At 40.6% G+C, this 18720-nt stretch overlaps 1 protein-coding gene across 3 annotated transcripts in view; it reads right to left on the bottom strand.

The window, feature by feature from the left end:
- Window positions 1-1675: 1675 nt before the first annotated feature.
- The window catches only part of KIAA0753 (KIAA0753 ortholog), a 36970-nt gene continuing 19925 nt past the window's right edge, over window positions 1676-18720 (bottom strand). For all 3 annotated transcript variants that reach the window (XM_070735021.1, XM_070735023.1, XM_070735022.1), the window contains exons 10-16: window positions 17347-17439; window positions 14478-14556; window positions 10210-10344; window positions 9607-9685; window positions 8681-8801; window positions 4875-5087; window positions 1676-3113 (exon numbers count right to left, since the gene is read on the bottom strand). In XM_070735021.1, coding sequence (XP_070591122.1) covers window positions 2996-3113; window positions 4875-5087; window positions 8681-8801; window positions 9607-9685; window positions 10210-10344; window positions 14478-14556; window positions 17347-17439 — 838 coding nt within the window. In that variant the 3' untranslated portion in view covers window positions 1676-2995. The remainder of the gene's footprint in view (window positions 3114-4874; window positions 5088-8680; window positions 8802-9606; window positions 9686-10209; window positions 10345-14477; window positions 14557-17346; window positions 17440-18720) is intronic.

Genomic DNA, 18720 nt, shown 5'->3' with positions numbered 1-18720 from the left:
AATTATGGGTGTGGGCACGTGCATGCATGACAGCATGCCTACATGCTCTTTTGGCACCCAAGGAAAAAAAGATTCGTCATCACTGCTGTAGGGTTTCTTGCCTAAGTAGGGGGTTGGACTAGAAGACCTCCAAGGTCCCTTCCAACTCTGTTATTCTGTTTTGTTGCCATCTACTGGGGATATATGTGAAAATGTCCCAAGAAATTCCTTCCTTAATAGGTTCACACACACACAACACACACACACACACACACACACACTTTAAAAAAACCCACCACTTCTCATTTCACTCTTTCCGAGGAAAGAAAAAGGTCCCTGTCAATTTCCTCTACTGAAGAGGCAGGAGATGGTTTAGTGACTTCAGCTCTTTATTGGTCATAGCGAGCAAACATCAGCAAGGTCCTGCTATAGCCAGGGGTTTAAATTGATACCTCCGGAACCGCCTTCTACCGCACGAATCCCAGCGGCCGATTAGGTCCCACAGAGTTGGCCTTCTCCGGGTCCCATCGACAAAACAATGTCGTTTGGCGGGCCCCAGGGGAAGAGTCTTCTTTGTGGCAGCCCCAGCCCTCTGGAATCAACTGCCCCCGGAGATTAGAACTGCCCCCACCCTCCTTGTCTTTCGCAAATAACTCAAGACCCACCTATATTGCCAGGCATGGGGGAACTGAGACACCTCCCCCAGGCTTTTATATTTTATGTTTGGTATGTATGTGTTGTATGGTTTTAATTGTTGGGGTTTTATATATACTTTTTTAATATTAGATTTGTATTACTATTATATTGTTTTTGTTATTGTTGTGAGCCGCCCCGAGTCTTTGGAGAGGGGCGGCATACAAATCTAATAAATTATTATTATTATTAGAGCCCTTTAAATCAGGAGCCACTCAGATTTTACCTGCTTGTGTTCCTGGTTGGACTGGAGTGAAAACCTCCCAGCTTCTCAGTACATAACAATCCCCTTAATTTGCAGCCTCCTGATCACTGCCAAAAAGCCAAGGGTGTCCCAGACTTTGTATCTACAGCAGCCAAAAGTGGCTGATGTTTGGTGACCTTCCAGTAAGCCATTAGCAACACAAGGAAGAAGCAAACACAAGCAGCCCCCTCCGCCGCCCCCAAATTCTCACTTTAGTCATGTGAGCCAAGGTGGCGCAGTGGGTAGAGTGCAGTCCTGCAGGCCACTAAAGCTGACTGCTAGATCTGCAGGTCAGCGGTTCAAATCTCACCACCGGCTCAAGGTTGACTCAGCCTTCCATCCTTCCGAGGTGGGTAAAATGAGGACATGGATTGTGGGGGCAATATGCTGGCTCTGTTAAAAAGTGCTATTGCTAACATGTTGTAAGCCTCCCTGAGTCTAAGGAGAAGGGCAGCATTAAAAAAATTGAATGAATAAATGTTGAGACGACTCAAAACCAATGGGTTAATAATTTGTGCAACACAGTGCCTGAAGCCTCTCAGCCACCCTCTTTTAAGAATTCGTTTTTATAAACACAAATTACAAAACAGTGCAGTTAGGGGGGGGAAAACCCATTACACAAAACATTTAAGTACATTAAGCTGGTTTAATAATTTTGATGTAGAAAAACAAAGTAATCAAGTATAAATTGCATTGATTTATCGTACAAATCCCTCTGGACTGTATAAAAAATAAGTATGGCTAGTCACACAGCAACAGTAAAATAAATATTTAATTTTTATTTTCAAAAGAAGCCGGCTTAAGGAAGCCCCCCATCGCCTCTGCCTCAAGTGGTTGCTAAGTGGGACAATTCAGACTAAAATCAGTGCTGTACATGCATAACTCTTCCTTCTATACAGTGAAATACATCAGACTAACTACAAATGATAGGATAGCATCCCAATGTGAAGAGACATCAGGATTAAATAAAACCCCAAATAATTGTTTGATCCGTAACCCCCTAAGAAAAGGTAAACAAGGCTCACTGAAATCAAACTGAACAGAAGAGGAACAGAAATGACATCCAAAGTTGAACCCGGTAATATGGATGCCATTGGAAATCTTCCACCAAACCTATGTTGCCATTAGCCACTGGAAGGGTTTCCACAGATTTTTGAACATTTTAGAAGTACAGTAGTACCTCTAGATACGAGCTGCTCCACATGCGAGTATTCCAAGTTATGTGCTGAGACGCGAGCAAAATTTCTGTTCGACACCCGAGCTCAAATTCGGGATACGAGCCGAGCGTCCACTAGGTGGCGCAAGAATTCCATTTTTTCCAGTTATCTCGGCGCGAAAAGCCAAATCTAAATGCATTGGTTCGAGATACGAATTGATCGAAATACGAGGTCGGTTCTGGCACGAATTAAACTCGTATGTCGAGGTACCACTGTATCTTATTCATTTCCCCAAGAACAGGTGCAAAATCTCAAGGTCAGCAACTTTTTTTCAAGTATTGGTTTCCTACTTTTTTTCATTACCTGAAATACTGTAAAATGAGGTACTGTGTTATCAACATCAGCGGTAGAGAATCCAGGAGCTGAACTTGTATCTCTAAAATACAAAGTTGGCGTTTTCTGCCACTGCTTGAACTAACTGGATTCAGCCCTTGAGTAATGAGCAACCTTGTATGGATGGCTGCCACTGTAAGAACTCAGCTAAGAAAACGAGTGACCCTTTCTGTAAGACATAGAACGTTGGAGGGGAATAATTTGTCAAATACTCAGTCCAAATGAATCATGAAATGGACAATAAGGCTATGCATGCTTTGAAAATGATTGGGGGGGAAAAGGTCCTTTGGAATGCGCAACATCTTTTAAAGGAAAGTGGGGAGGGGTTTTTTCAGGCTTTCAAGGATCAGAATTCTCCCAACATTATTTATTTATTCCACCAGTACCAGCCTTCACAAGAAGGAACATAGAAAGTAATACACATGTTTGTCAAATTTCATTCCTGAGAACTGGTCTTTGTCGGGTTCAATCTTTCCGCCAAACATATTCATTGGAAGATCCAGTTTATCGGTGTTCTTCAAAAGGCCACTTACTCAGCCACCTGTAGAAACTCTGACGTGAAGACAGCCTCTGCATAGTCCTCACAGAAGCCATGGAGCTCAGCTGCTACATCTGCCAATATTTCCTCGGTCAGCTCCTCCGCCAGGCTAAAAGGAAAGAAATGGAATAGGATGTAGAACGGGGAAGGGTCCAAAGATAAACAGAGACCATTGTAGGAGTGGAAGAAGCCAACTTTATTCCAAGAGCGAAAAGTCCTCAATCCATCCATCAGTCCGTCAAGCAATCCTCCTTTCTTCTTCCCAGCCAGCTTTTTTTTGATAGGGATGTTATCACTATGCAGCTTTCAGCTATGTACATGCGCAGGTTACATGATATGGTCATTCATACACAATGAACAGTAAGCATTAATACTGTTGCAAAATCTAGGAAAATCTTGGCAATAGGCTTTGAGGTGTCAGCAAATACACTCCTGTTACAGCAATTAGTCTGAAAATTAAATGATAAGAGCCAGAGGAAAAACTTGGGAAAACAGAAGGAGATTGACTGCCACCTACTGGCTCCAAAAAGAATCCACAGCACAATTCTCTTCAACCTCTAACTTGGTGTTTCACAGCTTTAGCAACTAGATAGAACAGTTATATGAGAAGGATGGCAGGCCAAGTAGAAACCGTATAGAATGGTGGTTAGGTAAGGGAAGGTGGCTACAAATAAATGCAATATGTAAATATCTTAACGAAAGGGAGAATAAAGAAGTACTATTGAGGGAGGAGACAGGGTTAGAGAAAATAATAAGAGAAAAAAGTGGGGGTATAAAGGCGCAAGCAACCAATATATATAAGATGCTAGTGCAGTCAGACGGGGACACGATTGAAGGATTGACTAAATGGTGGCAAAATGAGATACAAGATACAAGACAAATTCCTTGTGTGTCCAATCACACTTGGCCAATAAAAATTCTATTCTATTCTATTCTAAGTAGAGGTACAAGAGATGGAAAATATAGTAGAAAATATAAGGAAAATTAAAAATACAAGAATCAGGGAAATGAGAAGGAAAATATTACATAAGTGGTATTTTACTCCCGTTCAACTCGCACACTTTCATCAGAATGTCAGGGGGAATTGTTGGCATGGGTGTCAAGATAAAGGAGTGTTTATGTATATGTTTTGGGAATGCCCGATAGTGCAGGAATTTTGGCAAAAAGTGAAAGAGGATATCAATAGAACGCTAAATGTACAATGGACAATCACTAAGGAAATGGCAGTACTAGTTAAAAGCAATGCAATGGGAGAATTTAGAGAAATAAAACAAGCAGCAATAGAAAGCGCTCAGGCAGTAATAGTTTTGGGTTGGAAGGATGCGACAAAATGGACAATGCAAAATTGGTGTAGGTACATGGTGGATCATATTCAATTTGAAATTATGGATAAAAGGATAAATTCGGATAATGAAACTGAGTTGGGACAACTGATGGGACGGTGGGACAAGGTAAGACGATATATGACGAGTAGAATCCGAGACCAAGCTACAAGAAATAAATTGCAATCACTCTATAATATGTAAATAGGTATATTGCTCTTGGGTCAAGTGGACTATACAAGAAACACCCCCGATTTGGTGGTGGGGAATGTGTGTGTGTCTGGGTGGTGGGCACATTTCACTATGCACTGTTTTATGTTGTGTGTATATAAATTTGTTAAAAATTAATAAAAAAATAATAATAATAAAAAAACAGCTTTAGCGACTTTTAAGATGGGGAGACTCCAATTCCCAGAATTCCCCAACCAAGGGGGGGGGGGGAACCCCATTCTTTTCTGACAGTGAAGTACGGGTTTTTGAAATTTTTTTAAAAAAGCAAATCCCTCCAGAAGATACAAAGAAAGCAACCCCACCAAGATCCCTCATACCTCTCTGCAATGTTCCAAGGGTTGAACTGCCCCACCTCTTCGAGGAAAATGCTCTTCAGGTGCTGCCGGTATCGGGCATCATAATCACTGAGGCTTTGGAGAACATGTTTCGGTACGGAGAGGAAAGTGCCAGACTCTTTCCGTGGGGCGATGTGATGTGTAAAAGACTGCAGAGTCCCACTCCTGGGCTCTGACAGCTCTTCATCAATAGCGCTGAAAACACAAATATAGCCGGAATTAGGAAAAATATAAGCCTTAAAATTGGATCAGATCAAAAGCCTCTCTCTGCTTCACTGAGACAGTTTGTTTATTTATTTATTGATTGATTGATTGATTTGATTTGATTTGTATGCCGCCCCTCTCCGTAGACTTGGGGCGGCTAACAACAGTAAAAAGACAATATGAACAAATCTAATATTAAAAGTAATGTAAAAAACCCCAATTTAAGAAACCCATCATACATACAGACATACAATGCATAAATTGTATAAGCCTAGGGGGAAGGGAATATCTCAATTCCCCCATGCCTGACGACAGAGGTGGGTTTTAAGGAGCTTACAAAAGGCAAGGAGGGTGGTGGCAACTCTGATATCTGGGGGGCAGTTGGTTCCAGAGGGCTGGGGCCGCCACAGAGAAGGCTCTTCCCCTGGGTCCCGCCAAACAGCATTGTTTAGTCGACGGGACCCGGAGAAGGCCCACTCTGTGGGACCTAACTGGTTGCTGGGATTCATGCGGCAGAAGACAGTCCGGGAGATATTCTGGTCCGGTGCCATGAAGGGCTTTGTAGGTCATAACCAACACTTTGAATTGTGACCGGAAACCGATCGGCAACCAATGCAGACTGCGGAGTGTTGGTGTGACAGTCCTGTTATGACCAACACCTACGAGAAGCAAACAGGCTGGGCACAATGGCAAATGTCTTCTCCCCCATTTCTTTCCCTGAGCCTGCTATACAAAGGATTTAGAACACGCAAATCAAATGTATAGTTCAAAACCGATAGGATCTCACCACAGTACCACAGCCGTTAACTCTTTCTGCAGCCCTCTGCCTCTTTAGCAAGCTTGGCTTGTTCTTCTCAGGTTCAGTGAAACTTAAAACAGACCATCTATTGTCCCCCAAGTTTATTTAAATGCTCCCTTTCCCTAACTCAGTGTTTCTCAAATAGTGGGGTGGGCTCCCTGGGGTGTGTGTGTGTGCAGAGCGATGCCAGGGGGGGCTTGTTACCCTGGGGAACATGCTTTTTTTGCTGCAGGGAATGGGGGTGTGAACAATACGAAGAGAGACTGAAGGAACTGGGCATGGATACCCTAGAGAAGAGGGCCAGAGCAGACATGATAGCAGTCTACAGGTATACGAGAGGTTGCCACAAAGAGGAGGGGATCACTTTATTCTCCAGGGCACCGGAGGGCCGGACGAGGAACAACGGCTGGAAGCTGACCAAGGAGAGATTCAACCTGGAAATAAGGAAGAACTTCCTGACGGTCTGAACGATCAACCAGTGGAACAACCTACCAGCGGACGTTGTGAACTCCAATACTCTGGACATTTTAAAGAGGAAATTGGACTGCCATTTGGCTAGGGATGCTATAGGGTTCCTGCTTAGGCAGGGGGTTGGACTTGATGACCCGCATGGTCCTTTCCAACTCTAACAATAAATTAAATAAATAAATAAATAAATAAATAGCACACAGTACAGAGTAGGAGATACGAAGTGCAGATAACAAACTAAGAGACACCATGGAAAAATATTTAACAGGGATGAAAAGAAAGGAGGAGAGAGACGGAGATAATGAGACAAACATGAGTCTCCTGAAAGCTAAGATGAGGAAATATGATGAAGCGTATGTAGCGCTTGGCTTCACTGTGACTACGGTGGGAGACGAGGAAAAACCGGTATGTTTACTGTGTCTAAAAATGTTGGCAGTGGATAACATGAAGCCAAATACATTAAGGCATCACCTAAATACATTGCACCCCAATCACACTGATAAGCCGCTTGAGTTTTTTCAACGAAAATGTGATGAATATTGCACACCATCGTCCTAGCGGAGAGTTGGGTGTATGTTTGCGAAATGTTTATTTCTTCCTAGGAGGGCTGTAACAGAAAATAATTGAGAAACACTGCCCTAACTGTTGGTGCCCTGTTCCTTTCTAACCCATCTCTTGTGTAACTTCAGCTGCTGGTTTTAGACCTCAGCTATCTGTCTCCCGAACAATTAAAGAAAACAATATATATAGAGAGCGCTGGTGAGACCACATTTGGAATACTGTGTTCAGTTCTGGAGACCTCACCTACAAAAAGATATTGACAAAATTGAACAGGTCCAAAGATGGGCTACAAGAATGGTAGAAGGTCTTAAGCATAAAACGTATCAGGAAAGACTTAATGAACTCAATCTGTATAGTGTGGAGGACAGAAGGAAAAGGGGGGACATGATCGAAACATTTAAATATGTTAAAGGGTTAAATAAGGTTCAGGAGGGAAGTGTTTAGGAAAGTGAACACAAGAACAAGGGGACACAATCTGAAGTTAGTTGGGGGAAAGATCAAAAGCAACATAAGAAAATATTATTTTACTGAAAGAGTAGTAGATCTTTGGAACAAACTTCCAGCAGACGTGGTTGGTAAATCCACAGTAACTGAATTTAAACATGCCTGGGATAAACATATATCCATTGTAAGATAAAATACAGGAAATAGTATAAGGGCAGACTAGATGGACCATGAGGTCTTTTTCTGCCGTCAGTCTTCTATGTTCCTATGTTTCTATAAAGCCAAGCAAGTTTCAGTGAAAAGGTGAAAAGTCGAAGAAATAAAAGCTGCTTCTCTTTCACTTCAGCTCACCTTCCAACTTTCATTCGTTTGTTCACGCTGAAAGATTTAATTTTGTTGTACTCTTAAACTTCTCTGAAGAATAATGTGAAGCAAAATAGTGGGCTAGATAGAATTGTCTCAGTCTATTTAGCACTAATGCTCCTATCTACAGAGGAATCATTGAGTCTGTCATCTGCACCTCTATAACTGTCTGGTTTGGTGCTGCAACCCAACAGGACCGACACAGACTTCAGAGGTTAATCAGAATTGCAGAAAAAAAAATTGCTGCCAATCTGCCTTCCATTGAGGACCTGTATACTGCACGAGTCAAAAAGAGGGCAGGTAAAATATTTACTGACCCCTCACATTCTGGACACAAATTGTTTCAACTCCTACCCTCAAAATGTCGCTACAGAGCACTGCATACCAAGACAACTAGACACAAGAACAGTTTTTTCCCGAACGCCATCACTCTACTAAACAAATAATTCCCTCAACACTGTCAGACTTTCTACTAAATCTGCACTTCTATTTCTATTAGTTTTTCTCATCATTCCTATCACCCATTTCCTCCCATGTTGACTGTATGACTGTAATTTGTTGCGTATATCCTAAGATTTTTATTAATATTGCTTCTTCATTGCTTATTTGACCCCTATGACAATCATTAATTGTTGTATCACATTATTCTTGACAAATGTATATTTTATTTTATGTACGTTGAGAGCATATGCACCAAGACAAATTCCTTGTGTGTCCAATCACACTTGGCCAATAAAAATTCTATTCTATTCTATTATATCTACCCAGTTCCCAGAGTCCATTGCTTTTATTTTCCCAAAGTACTAATATCCCTGCTGTCCTGTGTTAACGTGATAATTTGATTATTCCTAAACACTCCATACATTGTAGCCAAGGGGGCAAATCCATTTTTAGCATAAACAAAGATGATGCTGTTTAAGCACAGTAAGCTATTAAATCTCTTACTCACCTGGCATCCAAGGGTTTTTCCAACACTATGGCTACTTGTGGCTCTTTGTGATTATCTAGTTTTGTTATCTGGATGGGATGAACAACTGCAGGTTGTTGGTCTCTCACTACAGACTCTTCCTCTAGGAGATGGAATTGTTAGAAAACAATTAGCACACTAATGCCAGGGTAGACAGGTTCGTACTGTATTTCAAATTCCATCTTCCCTATTCAGTTAACATATTTTTATAGACATATAAGCCAAGAAGAATCTATGGAATATTTATTTGATGACCATGAGTTTATCCCAAAGATTACATGAGCCGAAGTGGCGCAGCAGGTAGAGTGCAGTACTGCAGGCCACTAAAGCTGACTGTAGATCTGCAGGTCAGCAGTTCAAATCTCATCACCGGCTCAAAGTGGACTCAGCCTTCCATCCTTCCGAGGTGGGTAAAATGAGGACCCAGACTGTGGGGGCAATAGGCTGGCTCTGTTAAAAAGTGCTATTGCTAACATGTTGTAAGCCCCCCTGAGTCTAAGGAGAAGGGCGGCATTAAAAAATCGAATAAAAATAAATTGTAGTATCAACCATGTCTGTTTCCTTCATCTCTACAATATATATATATTAAAAATGTAAAAATACACTGCTCAAAAAAATAAATGGAACACTTAAACAACACAATATAACTCCAAGTAAATCGAAATCAAACTATCCACTTAGGAAGCAACACTGATTGACAATCAATTTCACATGCTGTTGTGCACATTCAACTTTATACAGAATGAAGTATTCAATGAGAATATTTCATTCATTCAGATCTAGGATGTGTTATTTGAATGTTCTCTTTATTTTTTTGAGCAGTATATATATACCCACAACTAGAGAATGAAAGAGAACCATTCGCTGCTCAGTTGTTATTTCTTAAAAATCCAAAACCAGAACCTCACCTTTGCTCTCCTGGACCCCAAAATCAACATCAGAGTAAGCAATCTGGTTGTATCGTCTGCGTACGGTTTCTTGATAGTGCTTCAATATAGAAAGACAAGCCCAGTATTAATCAAATATTTTAGTTAATTTGACTGGGTTTGGGAAAGATTGGGAGACTAACATTAAAATACTCCTAGTAAAGCAAACTGCCGCAATGCAATGCGAAATTTAAATTAATGAAGAATTCAGAATGAAGTTATATTTTCTCCCTCTGGAAAAAAGGACTTTTATACAATACTTTGTACAACGCACAATAAATAGACAGTATTCATATCCTGCCACAAACTAGTAGGGTGCTTTGCAGCTTACAAAAAGACAAAAACAAAATTACAAAAGAAACATAAAATCATATAACCCCAAAAGTCCAATTTGGGGATCAAATTTTGATGATGAATAAGGGCAAGAGAAATGATGACAAAATGCAGCACCTATAAGCAGCAAAATACAGCAGGTTCTCAAGATATTCCTTGAGCTCAGTATTACAGATGCCTGACCTGTAAGAGACATTGAAGCCCAATAACCTGATGCACAGACATAGGTCAGCAACCAACTAATGAATTCACCTCTATTTCCTCCATCCTCTTCATCATTGTCTCCAGGTCAGAGATGCTGAATGCAGAAAGAGCCTCATCTTCTATCTTCTTGAACTGTTCCAGGTGGCAATCCTCCAAACAAATACCTGGTAAGCTTGTTGTATCCTAACGAGAGGGAGAAAGGGAGGGAGGAAGAGAGAGAGAGAGAAAAAGGGGTGTGCATAAGTGCACCAGGGTGCCTTCCATCCCCTGTCCGATTGTCTCTCCTATATCTCATATTTCTTTTCTTCCACTCATATATCTCTTCCTCTATCCTCCAATGATGTATTGCATTTTATTCTTATATCTTCACTCCTTTCTTTCTTTCTTTCCTTTTTTTGATATATATTCTACATGGCTAATCTCATTAACCTTCATTATGTATTGGACAAAATAAATAAATAAAAATAAACAAACTTGTTGCAGTCTTTAAAACTACTTTCCCATACACAAAATATCCACTGGGAGAATGAGGGGAACCATGTCAAAAAGCATCATCAGTGAATTGTAACACTAGCAGTGGTTCTCAACCTGGGGATCGGGATCTCTTTGGGGGTCGAACGACCGTTTCACAGGGGTCCCCCAAGACCATGGGAAAAGACAAATTTCTCATGATGTTCGGAACTAAAGTTTCTATTCTGGCGCCTTGGAACATATTTTTACAATCGGATCAGTCAAGCGTTTACAGTGGGGGTGTCCCTCTGACCTTCCTACCAATCAGCTTAAAGCTCTGTTGGGAGAATTGGTGCTAGACTTATGGTTGGGGTCACCACAACATGAGGAACTGTATTAAGGGGTCACGGCATTAGAAAGGTTGAGAACCACTGCAATACAGAATTAGAGGTATATTGTACTTTCCAAATGTCCAGTGCTGAATGGTTATACCACAAAGATACCTCCTAACCAATCCTTCTTTCCAAGGAGAGATTCAATTTCTAATGAAACAAAAATTCATCAGTTAGTCAAGATGGCCGACATCACCTCAGTCTGAATTAGGACTTTCTGATAAAAAGGCCAACGAAATAAACTCGGTTTAAGAGCGTTTATAGTTTCTCAGCAGCTCTCTTACTCGTAGCTACAAAATTAATAACCACTCAAAAATAATTTATTATTGGATAACTGACATGTTAAAGCATGGTCAGTTGATTTTTCAGAAAAAGTTACTGATAAAGTTCAAAAGATTTCGCAGAAGTATGAATCGTGTTTTTATTGGACTCTTGGCAAAGCACATAGAAAAATGTAAGATAAAACAACTCCATCCCAAAAGAAAAACGCAACTGGAAGAATTGAAAGAAAAGAAAATTGGTAACAACAACACAAATCAAGGGAAGGCTCTGAAGTAAAGGCTTGTGGAAAACCAGCAGAGGGAACCAATGTAGTTTCCCCAGAACGACTATTTTCACAATATACCATACTATGCTGCAACAAAAAAGGATAATTACAGTACTGTATATAATTTATGCTAACTCTTGTTTTTAATAAAGTTACTGTTATGTAAAAATTACAACTTTAAAATATATTGTTATGCGTTACTGTCCTATATTTTGTTTTTTTTTCTTGCCTTACAGAATATTAAAAGTGGGGGGGGGGGGGACCTAAAAATTATTATGTGGAAATATTTTGTCTCTATGGTGAAATTTGTTTAGCTTTAGAACCCTTTAAGCCCCTTTATTTATTTTTAGTCAAGATGTTGTCCTGGAGCAGTGTTGCAAAGCTAAATTATTTTAGGGGACAGGAATGGTTAAACACATACCCCATTTCAAAAGAAAGTGGGGGGAAAAGTCTGACACTTTTTCTAATTACTTTGTAAAGTCTGACACTTTTTGCGTAAATTATCACACATTAAATGCCCAGTGTGAAACTGTTTAACAATCAAGTGAGCTCAACAACTGGTTTCACACGGACTTTGTGATGTATTTCAACACCTGGCATCCAATGCAACTGAGAAAAAGATTTAAACCTGAGGGCCACATTTCTTTACAAAAGTAGAGCTTTCGTTTCACTTATAACCACATTAATTCCTTTGGACCATACTTGGGTTAGCTGACTTTTCTGTGCCATTTTGAAAGCCATTTTTATCCCAGGTCTGCCTGATCATATAATGCAGGTATGGGCAACCATATTCCTACAGCATCTGTAAACTTATTTTACAGGGTTTTTAAAAAAAAAAAGATAAAGAGAGAAATAAACAGATTAAGTATCTTATAAAGAAAGGCAAAATTTTCAGACTTCCTTATTTGAATGCTGTGATTGCCCTGTATTGGAAAGACTGCTTGTGCTGCCTTGAGCTCCTTTGTGAAAAGCAAGATATACCATATTTTTCAGAGTATAAGATGCACTGTCCGTCCCCCCGTCCCCCCCCCCAAAAAAAGAGGGTGGAAATGTTGGTGTGTCTTATACACCAAATGCAGCCATACTTGCTCTCCTGAAGGCAAAACCATCACCACCCCCACCTGCAGAGAGCTCTTGGGTGCTGGGGAATAGCAAAAATACCTCTGTTTTTGTACAAAACGGCTCATTTTTCACCCCCTTTTTTTTTTTTTGCAAAAATGGGGTGGGCAAAGGGTTTGGGGGAGCCTGCAGAGAGCTCCTGGGGACTGGGGGAAAATGGGCAAAAAAGTCTCGTTTCTCACAAAAATGGGGCTGTTTTTGCCTTCTAATTACCCCATCTAGCATGACTAGAGGAGGAATTCTGGGAGTTGAAGTCCACTAGTCTTAAAGCTGTCATGTTTGAAGAGCCCTGGCTTAGGGGTGCAAGGGTCTTCAAACTTAGCAAGTTTAAGACTTGTGGGCTTCAACTCCCATTCCTGAGCTAGCATGACTGGAGGAGGAATTCTGGGAGTTGAAGTTCACAAGTCTTAAAGCTGTCACGTTTGAAGTTTGTAAAAAGTGTACAGGCCTGTAAAAAGTATACATGTTTGTAAAATGTATTCCTCTATGCTGGTATTTTATTAAATAATATATTGCTGCACCATTTGGTTCAGAATACTTTTTTCGTTGTTTTCCACCTCTAAAATCTAGGTGCGTCTTATAATCCAGTGGGTCTTATACTCCAAAATTAAGTCTAATGAATGAACGAATGAATTAATTCTAATAAGCATGACTCAATTATTGCCTCATAAGCCTTACGCCTTGCATTTAGCCATGGTGGCACAGTGGTTAGAGTGCAGTACACAGAAACATAGAAGATAGCAGAAAAAAACCTCATGGTCCATCTAGTCTGCCCTTATACTATTTCCTGTATTTTATCTTAGGATGGATATATGTTTATCCCAGGCATGTTTAAATTCAGTTACTGTGGATTTACCAACCACGTCTGCTGGACGTTTTTTCCCAAGGATCTACTACTCTTTCAGGAAAATAATATTTTCTTATGTTGCTTCTGATCTTTCCCCCAACTAACCTCAGATTGTGCCCCCTTGTTCTTGTGTTCACTTTCATATTAAATATACTTCCCTCCTGAACTTTATTTAACCCCTTAATATATTTAAATGCTTCGATCATGTCCCCCCTTTTCTTTCTGTCCTCCAGACTATACAGACTGAGTTCATGAAGTCTTTCCTGATACGTTTTATGCTTAAGACCTTCCACCATTTTCGTATTCTGCCTTTGCACCCGTTCAATTTTATCAATATCTTTTTGTAGGTGAGGTCTCCAGAACTGAACACAGTCTTCCAAATGTGGTCCTTCCAGCGCTCTATACAGCGGGGTCACAATCTCCCTCTTCCTGCTTGTCATACCTCTAGCTATGCAGCCAAGCATCCAACTTGCTTTTCCTACTGCCTGACTGCACTGTTCACCCATTTTGAGACTGTCAGAAATCACTACCCCTAAATCAGTACTGCAGGCTACTTCTGCTGACTGCCAGCTTCCTGCAATTTGGCAGTTCAAATCTCACAGGCTCAAGATTGACTCAGCTTTCTATCCTTCTGTGGTGGGTAAAATGAGGACCCAAATTGTAGGAGAAATATGCTAACTCTGTAAACTGCATAGAGAGGGCTGTAAGACACTGTGAAGCGATACATGCAGTAAATCTAAATGCTGCTGTTATTTAGTCGAAGCAACAATTTTACTTGCAGTCCTGACTAATACAAGAGGTAAGACTTTGAAAGCAAGTCAGACTCAACATATGTGAAATATCCAGCCTTGAGGTGCTCTTCAATAAAAGTTTGGGAAAGAAAGGAGGAAGTTATTTCTTCATTTCGTCAACAAGGAAATATGTCAAGAAAATCAAAAGAAAAAGACAAAGAATGATATACCTGCATGTTTTCCAAAAGAAGCTCCAGACTTTCAGGATCAGTTTGCTCTACCTCCTCTGTTGGGGAAGCACCATTGTCCCTGTAATTTTATCAAACAATACAGCACAGTGACAATCTGATGGTTCATCTCATCTTTTAAAAATGTGACTAGCAGAACACACAAAAATAACAGGACAGCATAATTTAGTATACTGCACCTCAACCTAAGAACGTCTCTACTTAAGAACTTTTCTAGATAAGAACTGAGTGTTCAAGATTTTTTTTGCCTCTTCTCAAGAACTATTTTTCACTTACAACCCCGAACCTCTAAAACTGTAATTTTATTTATTTATTTGTTTGTTTGTTTTGTCCAATACACAATAATACGCAATGAGGGTTATAGAGGATATAATCAGGTAGAATGTATTAAATAGAGGAGAAAATAAAGGAGTGAAATATAACTATGAGAGAATAGCAGAAAAAGATGTAGGTATAGAAGAGACGATATAGGAGATATAGGAGAGACAATAGGACAGGGGGCGGTAGGCACTCTGGTGCACTTATGTACGCCCCTTACTGACCTCTTAGGAACTTTGGGTATCGGCATAACAGTGTTCCAATATCTAAGGGGCTACCACAAAGAAAAGGAAGTTAATCTATTCTCTAAAGCAGTGTTTTTCAACCAGTGTGCCGCGAGACATGGTCAGGTGTGCCGCGAAGAAGGAAGCTCAGGTTCCAGTCTCGCAACTTTTTGTTGAGAGAGTGAGTGAGAAAGAAAGAGAGAAAGAGAGAGAGAGAGAGAAGGCAAGAGAGAGAGAAAGAAAGCAAGAGAGAGAGAGAAAAGGAGAGGAAGGGAGAGAGAGAGAGAGAGAAATGAGCAAAAAGGGGAGGAAAAAAGAGAAATGAGAAAATGATTGAGACAGAGAATGAGAGGAAAGAGAGAGAAACAAAAGAGAGAGAAGTGACTCTTGATTTAAAGCATATGATTAAAAGCACCCAAAGAATAAGAGAGAAAAAAACCCAGCTCTCACCTGTTTTTGGAAATGGTTCAAGAGTGTGTATACACACATACACACACACACACAAGGGTGGGGAGGAGACAGGGATGGAAAAAGAGAGGAGAGTATTTTAGGGTGTCATTTTGTGTCATTTTGGTTGGTAGTGTGCCCCAGGATTTTGTAAATGTAAAAAATGTGCCGCGGCTCAAAAAAGGTTGAAAATCACTGCTCTAAAGTACTTAAAGACAGAATAAGAACCAATGGATTAAAACGAATCAAGGAGAGAACCAACCTAGAAGTAAGGAGAATTTTCCTGACTATTAGAACAATTAATCAGTGGAATGACTTGCCTCCAGACATTGTGAGTATTGCTACACTGAAAGTTTTAAAGAAGAGATTGGACAACCATTTGTCTGAAATTGTATAAGGTTCCCTGTTTGAGCAGGCATTGGACTAGAACAGTGTTTTCCAACCTTGGTGACCCGAAGTAATGGGGAAAGGCGGGGAGAAGCCTCCGTGGGGCCTCTGTATGAATCTCCTGGGAGGAAACAGGGCCTCCACCCTCCCTGTGGTTTCCCCAATTGCACACATTATTTGCTTTTACATTGATTCCTATGGGAAAAGCAGAGTTTTTTCTTTTCTCTCATCATTTTGGTAAATCATCCCAACTGCTTCTTTGTGGTCAGGATGTAAAATCTAGGGTATTTTCCCCCATAGCTAGTTTTCCTTGCTATATTCTATGGTGGTCTAAGAAACCAAGCCCAATTCAGATCTATTTCCAAAGTAAATGTTCTTCCACATGGGTTTCAGTCCAAATTTAGAATGACAAATGATATCTGTTGAGGACAAAGAAAAATCTGTATGTACGAGAAAGAGCCAGTTAGATGTAGTGGTTAAGGCAGAACCTGAGAGCCTGTGTGTTCTTTAGGCACAAAGCCAGCTGGATGACCTTGGGTCAGCCATTCTCTATTTGGACCGGGAGTCACTGCTCACAGTCACTCATGCCCTCATCATCTCGAGGTTCAACTACTGTAACGCTCTCTACATGGGGCTACCTTTGAAAAGTGTTCGGAAACTTCAGATCGTGCAGAATGTGGCTGAGAGAGCAATCATGGGCTTCCCTAGGTATGCCCATGTTACACCAACACTCCGCAGTCTGCATTGGTTGCCGATCAGTTTCCGGTTATGACCTATAAAGCCCTTCATGGCATCGGACCAGAATATCTCCGGGACCGCCTTCTGCCGCACGAATCCCAGCGACCGGTTAAGCCCCACAGAGTTGGCCTTCTCTGGGTCCCGTCGACTAAGCAATGCCATCTGGCGGGACCCAGGGGAAGAGCCTTCTCTGGGGTGGCCCCGGCCCTCTGGAACCAACTGCCCCCAGAGATTAGAACTGCCCCACTCTCCTTGCCTTTCGCAAGCTGCTAAAAACCCACCTATGTCACCAGGATTGGGGAAGTTGACATTCTTCGTAGCTACTATGATTTATGTATGGTTTGCTTGGGTTGTGTGATTAATTTTTATGATAAGGGTTTTAATCTGTTTTTTAATATTGGATTTGTACATTGTGTATTGTGTTGTGAACCGCCCCGAGTCTTCGGAGAGGGGTAGCATACAAATATTATTATTATTATTATTATTATTATTATTATTATTATTATTATTATCATTATTATTATTATCATTATTATTATACTCTCTCAGCCCTAGAAGGAGACAAAGGCAAATGACTTCCAAAACACCTTGCCAAAGAAAATTACAAGGACGTGACTAGCCATTACTTGAAGACACAGGGAAGGAGGGAGAAGGAGAGAGGTGGGGAGAGAGAGAAAGGTTCTCAAAATGTAACTATTTTAAAATCCACAACCTTCCACCTTTCCTTCCAGGCCTACCTGTGCATTTCTTTCTCGGGTACCGGTATTTCTTTTTCCTTTGTCTCTATCTTCGGAGATGGCTCAGGATTCTCAGGATTTTTCTCCAGGGGCCTACAAGAATGTTGAGTTTAAGTGGGAGAAGAAAAACAACAAGACAAGCTCATCATGAGTTTTACTGTCCCACTGGCACCAATTATGAATTTCTGCATCATAAATTAATTATTGACACCGGTGTAAACATCATCTGGTGAATTTCGTCAAGCATTCCAGAAAGAGGGATAGGAGTCAGTCAGGCGGTTGGGAAAGCAAGTAGGATGCTTGGCTGCATAGCTGGAGGTATAACAAGCAGGAAGAGGGAGATTGTGATCCTGCTGTATAGAGTGCTGGTGAGACCACATTTGGAATACTGTGTTCAGTTCTGGAGACCTCACCTACAAAAAGATATTGATAAAACTGAACGGGTCCAAAGATGGGCTACAAGAATGGTGGAAGGTATTAAGCATCAAACCTATCAGGAAAGACTTAATGAACTCAATCTGTATAGTCTGGAGGACAGAAGAGAAAGGGGGACATGATCGAAACATTTAAATATGTTAAAGGATTAAATAAGGTTCAGGAGATACGGTAAGTGTTTTTAATAAGAAAGTGAACACAAGAACAAGGGGACACAATCTGAGGTTAGTTGGGGGAAAGATCAGAAGTAACATGAGAAAATAGTATTTGACTGAAAGAGTAGTAGATGCTTGGAACAAACTTCCAGCAGACGTGGTTGGTAAATCCACAGTAACTGAATTTAAACATGCCTGGGATAAACATATATCCATCCTAAGATAAAATACAAGAAATAGTATAAGGGCAGACTAGATGGACCATGAGGTCTTTTTCTGCCGTCAATCTTCTATGTTTCTATGAACCAGTCTCCAATGAACATGAGGGCCTCCTCACAAGAAGATGACAATGGCTATAGTATGCAAACCCAAAAGGATCTCAAAAGTGGTGACTATGGGGCCATGACTAAGTTTACATTCACAAAGTTCTAGGTTCATTCCATATTATCACTCGGTGACCATTGGGAATATCTGAAATTCTGCAGAATGAAGATCGTACTGAACCAAATGAATCAGATATCTGATCCATCTTAGTACACACAGAAGCTCCAAATGTTTCAATCTCCAGATAAAATCCCAGAAGCTGTACTTATTATTTATTTATTTATCAGATTTGTATGCCTCCCATCTCTGCAGACTCGGGGCGGCTCACAGCAATAATAATACAATGTAAACAAATCTAATATTTAAAGTTAATTTAAAACCCCAATTTAGAAACCAATCATACATACTAGCATACCATGCATAAATTTTATAAGCCTAGGGGGAGGGAAAGTATCAATTC

Source organism: Erythrolamprus reginae, chromosome 1 (genome assembly GCF_031021105.1).
Source record: "Erythrolamprus reginae isolate rEryReg1 chromosome 1, rEryReg1.hap1, whole genome shotgun sequence".
In the NCBI taxonomy this organism is placed as follows: Eukaryota; Metazoa; Chordata; class Lepidosauria; order Squamata; family Dipsadidae; genus Erythrolamprus; species Erythrolamprus reginae.
This window is presented reverse-complemented; position numbering and strand designations above follow the sequence as displayed.